General features: G+C 38.8%; 1 protein-coding gene across 1 annotated transcript in view; it reads left to right on the top strand.

Moving 5' to 3' along the window:
• cd276 (CD276 molecule) overlaps positions 1 to 9,776 on the top strand; it is an 81,063-nt gene that overhangs the window by 43,704 nt on the left and 27,583 nt on the right. The window contains exon 5 of the mRNA XM_005912884.3: positions 6,199 to 6,336. Coding sequence (XP_005912946.1) covers positions 6,199 to 6,336 — 138 coding nt within the window. The remainder of the gene's footprint in view (positions 1 to 6,198; positions 6,337 to 9,776) is intronic.

Below are 9,776 nucleotides of genomic sequence, written 5' to 3' on the forward strand. Positions count from 1 at the left end.
TCACCTGGAGAAGAAGTGCTTACAAATGGAAGCACAAAATAAACACCTGGAAGAAACACTACAGCGCCAGCCCGACATCAACATTATTAATGAGGGCTGGGGGATCAGGTTTGCTCAAGCCAGAGAGCAGATTGTATTCCTCATCAAAGAAAACAAGAAAAAGAGCGCTGAAGTTAAAGAAATGTCCGAGCAGCATCAAGGCAGGAAAGCGACGATTGATAAGATGGAGCGGGATCTCCAATACATGGACCAAAAGAATCACCTGCTCCAAAGAAAGCTTGATGAAGCTGAAGAAAAAAATAAAGAAGTCCTCCAACAGAAGGAAGAACAAGACAAAAAGCAAAAAGACCTGCAGTGCGAACTCCAAGGCATGCAGGAAAAGTACACAATGGTGAAGGTAAGGTTGGATCAAACACTGTGCCAAAATAAAGACCTCCTTCAAGAGAAAGAGCAACAGAAAGAAAGACTGACAGAAGAAAAGTGCATTATCAAGGACTTAGAGAGTAAAAATCAAAAAATGCAAGAATTCTGTAATGAACTGAAGGTCAAAACAAGTGAGCTGGAGGGAGAAAAGAAAACACTGGAAAAACGATGCTCACAGATGCAGAAAAGAATCGATCAAATGGCAAAAAACAACTCAGAGCTCATTAAGGGGATATTGTTGCAATTCAACAACTTGAAGCGGGAAAACACCGAAATGCAGGCCCAAAAGCAAAAGCAAGACAAAACGCATGTAGACCTGCAGTGTACGCTCCACGACATCCAGAGAAGAAATGAGCAGCTAGAAGGCATACGCAAAGAAGATCAACTGAGAAATGCAGACCCGCAGAAGACAAAGCTAACACAGGAGGCAACATCCAAAGACCTCAAAGAAAAGCTTGAAGAAACACAAGCAACATTAGAACAGGTGGAACAAATATGCAAGAAACTTAAGAAGCAAAACACAGAAACCATCAATGAGTTGAGAACCCTCATCCTGGAGAAAAAGGCGCTCGTAGAAAAGTCCATGAAAAAGAAGAAAAGATTCTTCAGCTTTTTCCGGTAGAGGGACAATACTGCTTCTTCAACTGATGTAGCCTCGTCTTGCTCCACCTCTGTTCACCCCCCAACCAGTCCCGGCAGTTGACTGCCCCCTCCTGAGCCTGGTTCTGCCGGAGGTTTCTGCCCGTTTTAAGGCAGTTTTTCCTCCCCACTGTCGCCTAGTGCGTGCTCAGAGGGGATTGTTGGGGTTTTCTCTCCTCTACCTTGTTTCGTTATTTACTTGTTAACTTTTTGCTCTTACCTCATTTAACCTTGTTTCGTTATTTACTTGTTAACTTTTTGCTCTTACTTCGTTTTACCTTGTTTCTTTATTTACTTGCTTGTTTAACTTTTTTTCAACTTATCTAACAAAATAAAACAGTTGAATTTATCCTTTGAGTATTGTTCATCTATTCTTTACAGAGTTTTTCCAAAACACTTTCAAACATTCAGATCTGTCTTTCATTTTCTTCTTGAAACCTCATGAACGGTGAACTAAAAACTCTGGAACATGGTTTGAAACACTGAAATTGTTTCAGCTGAAACTGGCAAAGTCATACGTGCGTGTGTGAGTGTCACAGGTGATATGGTGTCACTAGTCCGGTCATCATGTTTAGGCTCATTCACGCCAAAATGATTTAGGCTAAATCTTTAAAACAGTGTCATTGCACACACATTTCAATCACACAAATGCAGGATTAATTATTTGCAGTATCTTATCTGATTTATTATGAGAATGTCATGCCTGATCATTTGCACCCACAACATCAAAAATGGGGGCAAAAGGGAGGAGACCACGTTTAATCGATTATAACACGAGGTCAGAAATATAAGTGCTGACATGAGTAGTGTCCACAGAAACCTCTGAATCTCAGCTAAAAACTCATGTAAACCATGTCTACAAACACCAAACAAAGCAAAGACACCAGACAGTTAAAAGAGCAGTTACTGCACCATGAATCTGTGGACAGGTAATATCCATATTTTGATTTATGATTTTCTGGAGTTAAATGTGAACCGAAGCATATTTTCAAAGGTTTTATATGCTATAAAATACTTTAAAATAAATTAGGTGAGGGAAATAAAAAACCAAATGTTTCTATGTTTGAGTCACAGCAACTTTGACAGTAACATCTGCAGTAATATTCACATCTCTAATAGAGATGGACCGATCCGATATTACTATCGGTATCGGTCCGATACTGACGTAAATTACTGGATCGGATATCGGAGAAAAATAAAAAATGTAATCCGATCCATTAAATATTAAAAAAGCACCACAAAGACATACTTTTCTTTCTTATTCTCATTTAAAATGTCTAGCTTTTAATAAATAATTATCTGAATCTTACACCCAAAGTTTTAATCTGATGTAAAATGTATAGAAGTCCATTACTGTATATAGTAACTGTTAAGTCTAATATACCCTAGTAAGCTATAGTACTTTTTCCTTTGGGAAGACCATCTGTGCAGTCTGCAGTTCTGTTGAAGAAAGATGTTGAATCTATTTAATTATTCTTGAAAAATAATTTATTTCTGTGCATTTTTTCACACTGCATCAAATTAAAGTTGATTACGTCGATTAAGCATCATGAGGTGGAGGGTGGTTCCCTATTTTTTTTTTTTTTGCTGGGAGTTTTAGAGGCCTATTAGTTAGGTTGCTTACTCTTTAAAATACCAGAATAGGGGGGATGGAGTAGGTTTAAGATTATTAGATTGATCAGTATTGCTGAACTATGAAATATTCTGGGTGCAGTGCATTTTTTGCATACAGGTATAAAAGAATAGCTTTAGTGGGGTTTTTTTGTTTTTTTTAACTTGAGTATGAACTTATACAAAAAGCAGCAAGATATTAAAAAAACAGTTTTATTGATTAAAAAACACACTATATCGGATTCATATCGGTTTCGGCCGATAGCCAAATTTATGATATCGGTATCGGACATAAAAAAGTGGTATCGTGCCATCTCTACCTTATATTTTACATATATATAGCGTCACACCAACACTTTGAGTAAAGTCACAACATAATCAGTAAGCTATGATATTACACTGGTGTTACTACTGCCATGTCCTCACAATCTGTTTATCAGTAATGTACACAAAATATGTGATCTCTACATGAGCTGTGGATTATGTCCCTTCTTAGTGGCCACATCACAAGACAGAAATATCTAATAAACGAGTAACCAGAGGCTGCTTGTTTGGAATCACATGCCACAAGCAAGAAAATTCCTCAGAATTCAAATTGAGATTTCTGTTGATCTTCTTTCATATATGAAGTATACTAAATGTAATTTTTAGAAGACCAAATATTATTTCAGGATAAAATATATTACTGTTACGCAAGACTAAATTCATAAATGCTGTAAAGTTTAAATACGCTAAAAGTATCTAGATCGTTACTGTGCTTCCAGTTCTTTATGTGCCAATATGACAACAAAAAAAGATCTACTCTGTAGATAGCATGATTTCATTTGTGCCCACAGTGCACATAATATTCATTTCATGTTTACTGGTAACACAACACTTTGTGTTGGCATCAGCAAACATGGAAGGATAATAAATACAGACAAGGAACCCTGATGAGAGTTTGGCATTTAGGTCTGTTATTATCATTGTCTGTCTCTATCAAATCAAATCAGCTTAATGTTAGGCACACATTACACTTCCAACAGTGTTGAGTACAAAGTTGGCTTGAAATTTATAATTGATTTTTCTAACAGACAACATTTTAAGTGTGTATTCTGATTAGTGCTACACATTAACAGCATTGAGAAAATGCCAAGTGTATCAGTTAAGTTTGTCCTCTGTCTGCAGGCTCCAGGTAATGTGACAGTGCAGCCCAGAGCACTCCATCCTTACCCTTGCACAGAGGGAGTAGGGAAAAAGGGGAAAGAGAGGATAGGTAAACAGAGCCATTAGAGACAAATCTATTTCTGAAGAAAACAAAATCACATCATCAAACAAGAGAAAAAGAAAAATATGATCCTGCAGCCCTTTGGGCCCCAGCGTTGCAATGATAGCCGACTATGGCATTTGTCTTTATCAGCCTGCCTAGAGGGAGGAAAAGCATGGTGGGGAAGGTATGAGAATAAAAAGAGAATGAGAGACCATGGAAACAAAGAGCACTGCACCTTCTTTACTCGCCACAAAAAGCTAGACATATTTGTTACCTTTTTTTGCAATCACGACACGTGAACAGCTCTTGTACGATTAGTTCTTTCATACATGTGTTCGTTCCTGGTACGAAGTGGCTTTCAGATGGTCATTCTTTAAATATAGCAGAGCGAAGGGCTCAGTGGACAGCAGTCCACAGCATCATCACTCATGGCTAGCCTGGGGAGGCTTACACAGCTTCATCATAATGACAAGATTGACTTTCCAGATTTTATCCTTTCTCTGACATTTCGTTCTTTATTCTGCTCTGCAGTTGCAGCACCAAGGAGTCTTTATAATGCCTTTTGTATTGAGAGACACTCTTGAAATGGATATAAACAGCTAAACAGGCCATGGCAACCTTAAAATTACAGTATAATCTTAACATACGTTTTTGTATGCAATTCTGCTCTCTTAATTTAGAGTGATATCAAAGCATGAATCTTCGTCGAGCAGAAATAACAAAGCAGGGTGTAAGTCAAACGGTGCATCGTGTTAGATGCTAACATCAGCGTGCTAATGTGTTCACAGTGAAGGTGAATAGTCATTTTGCAGGGTTTTTTTTGTCAATAAACCAAAATGTTGTACAAACTGAGAATTTGATGTGATCGTGGCATTCACAAAAGAGTTAAAGGATGAATATGTGTACAGACTTAAAGAAATCTCTCCAGTTAGTGTTGTAAAACGTTAACTGCCATCTTTCCTGAAGTCATTAGGAGTCATGTTTGTACAATAAATGCCACACCACTCCATCTAATAATATGGTAAGCCAACAAACTGACTAAATAATGTTGCTATATCAAATAAATCTATTTTTAATATCAAGTACACTTGTTTTACAGGATAATGTTTTTTTGTTTTGTTTTGTTGTGGTGTTTACTTTTTTTAATGGATTTCCTTCGGAGATTAAATGCCGGTATTAGCCTTCCATCTTGGCTGGTTTATATTTTAGCTTGCCTGTCTTCATTTCTGATGCCAAGTCTTTACACATGCTTCACCATTGCGTTTGTCCAATGCCAGTCATTTTTTCAGCATTTGTTTTCTTTCTTTTTTTTTTAATTTTTTTTTAGCCCCGAGTGGGCATTCTCTGAAGGAGGCTTGTTTGTGCTACAGCCAGGCTCGCAGCTATTTAGTGGCTCTGCTGTTTCCTTCTCCCTCTGTTCAGTTTGAATACCCCAGGGAAATTTGGCTGTGTCTGATATCTTTTTGTTGTCCCGTTAACCAGTTTTTTATTTGTCCTCATCAGTTTCCAGTTAGCCAGGATACTGTCACCAATTTTGATGGATAATTTCTGAAAAGTGATGTGAAGTGAAAGCATTTTATGGTTAGAAACCTGTATTTAACGTATGGGCATATGTATAGCAAAAAACACCAACAAAACAAACATTAACTAAATTTTGGCAACTACAATTGAGAGTCTTCTGGCTTGTTGTACATCTCAAAACTCAGAACTAGTCATTGACTGGGTACATCAGGAAGTTATAGAGTATTAAAATCATCAAAACTTGTCACATCTGACCAATGTGTAGCAGAAGGTAGGGAGTGGGATAGTTAGTGCCAGCAACCTCTGAAAGCGGTGCCAGTGCTGTTTGAAACGACAACACAGTCTTGTGTGACTGGTAAACTATCTGCCATCTGGGTTCAATTGAAAGGCTCAAGTGTCTTAATTGGACAGTAGTAAAGAAGCTCTTACTGTTCACATCAAGCAAATTTTCCCAGTAATATCTATTTTCTCTGACAGTCCCAGTGTTTCTGAAAGTCAAACCTAATATGGAGTCAATGTGACAGTGTTGATGATGATGATGATGATGGCAATAATCATCATCTGTGTCATCATGTTTTGCTTTAGTACTTCTGCAGGCTTGGTAATTCAGATTCTTTATGGCAAGGAACTCTAACAGCAAAATTGTCAAATAGCACGATAATGGTGATGGATACAGCAGTGACAGTTGCACTCTTATTTTAGCACTGCAAGAGTGAATAATGAGGCTCTTTCTCCCTCTGCCCTTTCTGCTTCAGGTCAGAACATTGCGTTCCCTCCGGTGGCTCTGTGGGTAACTGTTGGCCTGGCTATATGTCTGCTGGTGCTGCTCATTGCCCTGGCTGCTGTCTGCCGCAGGAAGATCAAGGAGAGCTGCGAGGAGGCCAAGAGAGAAGGTGGGGGAAATGGAGAGGTGGCTGTGCACATGCAACACCAGTGTATATTCTCACATTTCATGGGTGATGACCTCTTCAAATTCTGTGTTGAGTCCTCAAGGTTGGATAAAAGAATGTTTTAGGGCTGCCTTGCTTTCATTAGGAAATATGAAATATTAATCTTAGAGCAGTGGCAGCTTTTATCCCCCACAAAAAATAAAATAAAGTCATGATATTATGTCGTCTATTTTGATATTTTAGTTTTTGGACTATGTTTGCCTACTACATACATAATCCAAGGGCTTACTGAATAATGGATGTTAACCAGTGGTGCTCTCAAGCATTTTCAAGCCTTCTCAGGGCCTTCATTAAAATGTTGGATGATTCATTAAACTCTTCACATATTGGCCCGGTGGATGATGCAGTACTCCAATGTGTCGCCTAGATCACGTGGGAGGCACAATGATAGTGAGAGAGATAGAGGAGAAAGCAGAGATGAGATGTTAACTGCTCAAGGAACTGTGAGAATCCAGAGGGAGTTCTGGTTAATGCATATAGGCAGGATCTTGGATGGTGGGACACATATCTTCAGCTGAGAGGAACATCATTACTAGGCTCTGGTAATTAGCGTTGCGGAATAGCCAAGGATCGCCGCAAGTGCACAGAGAAAAAGTTTTGAAATGAGATAGATAGTGCAAAGCCACCAGCTCTGCTGTAATGAGATCTGCTCAGAGTGGAGGAGACATTTAAATAAAGGTCAGCCAGTGTCTGCACCAAGGCCCAGAGGTTTAAAAATAAATATGGAAGTGACACAGACTCAGAGTAAATAGCTCCATGGAACATATGAAATCAAATGAAATGGAAAGAGAAAAATATAATGCAGTTCCTCCCACGGGCAAAGGTTGTGGGACCCCTTTCTTCAGTGGGCTGGAAGATGATCTGCTTGTCTCGCCTACAGCCCTACCACTGAAGGCAGGATTGATTATGTGGTCATCCACTGCCCACCTTATTAAAATATATTTTTCCGAGCACCGATCTGAAAAGTGGGAATGCTGACTTATTCACATATCATGCAAAGTTTTATACTCCTGATAAAGTGATACTCTGTGAATACAGATGTTGAGTGGCTTAAAATAGGATTGGTACGCATATATCCAGAGCTGTGGGGAGAATAGGAAGCAGGGATATGCAACTTAATTGTGGTTGTCTTATCTTTTAATGGTATTCCCGGATATGGTCAGATTGAAGTTGACACTCCTTTTCACTGTGTCTGGGTATCGAGGGTGGAAGGGTCAGTAAAAGTGGAGAAGTGAGCAAGTCATTTTTCTTCCCTGTCATAATGTATGTGGGACACTAGAATATGTATCATAACAGAGCTGAGCTGCTTGTGGTATTGCAGCTGGAAGTGAAAGCTCCCTTCCAGAGGCAGAGTTGCCTCAACGCCAGCACGGCTCGGCCCTCTCCCATATTGTATTTTTCATTCATACTTCTCTTTGGCCTCTTTACATAATTACTATGACTATGTGTCTGAGATATGCTAGCAGGGGCCACTGATCCATTTCTCTAAAGCATAATTTACATTCACATAAGCGTGTGATTTAATCAAGCCTACACTTGGGATCATCTGTAAGGGACACAGGACAGAGCTCCCCCGTGTGAGAGATGAAAGTCAGAAGGGAGTCAGTGTTTTCCCTGTGGGGCTGTAGCACAGTGGTGCACATGTTTTACTGGGGTTAACGGTTAGGCACAAAAAACAGGAATACCCCATGCCAAAAAGCTTTCAAGCTTTTGAAATAACAAAGTTATTTTGTTCCAGGTGTATGTAAAAAGCACATTAAAACAGGCGTTCGTTAAATCTCTTACCAAAATACTAGCAAAATGGTTATTTTTTTTAAATGGGCAAAATAGCTTGATTTTTGTCATCCAGCACTCATTTTCAAAGGGAGATTTAAAACCCTACCAGCACAAAACGCAGCTGCCATTAAGTCTTGTGTGTTTTAATATGCACAAAGGGTTTATAAGAATAAGCCTCTGCTGCTTCTAGGGTCCAAGAATGAATTAATTAAGCCACTAATGAGTGTATTTCTAGTACTATAGGTTTCTAACTGTGGCCTTTCTCTTTTGCTTACATGTGAATCATTCATGATGGCACAGCAGTATTTAAAGAAATTCAGAAGCACAGGGACAGATGGCAGGTTGAAGAGGAACATTAACATTCTACTAGCTTCAATGAACAGCAATCTCTGTCCCCTGACTCTTTCTACTTTTATGTGTTTTCGGACAGCTTTTGCACTTAAGCCATAGCCGCCCTCTTTGTTACCCCCACGCATTTGGAATACTGCCAGTAGGGGTATAAAATTGTAACATTCAGTGTCCAAGGGAGACAGTTTTCACCCCTTCTCTGTGGTTGGCCTCGTCTTCACCCTGACGTTAAGGTGGCTTTTAAACGGACCTTACTCTCCTATCAAAGTCTTGTCCCTCAAGGTATTTCGACTGCTTCCATTTTTTAGGACTTTTTCAAACTTGGAGGTGCTGAATAAAGACATGAATTCAAACAGGCTCATGTGGTAACATTATGGATTATATTGCTTTTTTAGTTTAAAGTTGCTAAAAATATGTCTGCTGAGGGCACTAAACCCTTCCCAAAATCTTCAACTCAGCTTAAAGCCCAAACCTGGTCCGATTAACGAAAATATGTGATAATATATGACACATGTGTCAATGAGTGTAATACGTTTCCAAATACATCATAACACAGTGGAGGATAAACTAAGGAATATGGTGTGGGAAGACTTAGATACAGGCTGTTTGAATCTGGAAACTCAACACGTTCTGCTGCTGTAATAATACGGATTTTGCTTAATTTCCCTAGAGGATTATAGTCCCTGCTGTCAGAGTCCAGGAAAGTCAGGCAAATGTGCTGGAATATAAACATCTGAATTGTGTTTCCTTGACATTTAGTTTTGTTCTTTTGTTCTTTTTTTTTTTTTTTTTTTTTTTTTTTTTGTCCCATTTGGATCTTTAGCCATCAGAATTGTTGTCTTAAGGCCAAGAAAGATGCCAAGTGGATTTATTTTACCAAGTGGATCATCATGGCCTTGCCATATTGGTCCATTTGATTGACCTTTATTATAATTATGAATTTATTTTATTTTCAGTTGCTACAAACGGGACAGACATGACTGGGGGATAGGACAGGGAGAAAGAATGAAAGAAAGAGAGGGAGAGAAAGAAAACCAAAGGGGAGAAGAGACGGTGAGAAGGGGGGGAAGAAAGAAAAAAAAAAAAAACAAACAAAACACCTGGGTCACCTGTATGGAGAAAAAAAACAGAAGAGAAAGCAAACAACAAAGAGCAACATAATAAAAAAAACAGCACCATCACAATAAACTAGCTAGCAGTAGATATCAGTAGATACTAAATAATAAACGATATTGTGCAGCACGCAAGATAAACTCCTT

The sequence above is a fragment of the Haplochromis burtoni genome, unplaced genomic scaffold, assembly GCF_018398535.1.
Source record: "Haplochromis burtoni strain Fernald_Lab_line unplaced genomic scaffold, NCSU_Asbu1 Contig_2, whole genome shotgun sequence".
Lineage (NCBI taxonomy): Eukaryota > Metazoa > Chordata > Actinopteri > Cichliformes > Cichlidae > Haplochromis > Haplochromis burtoni.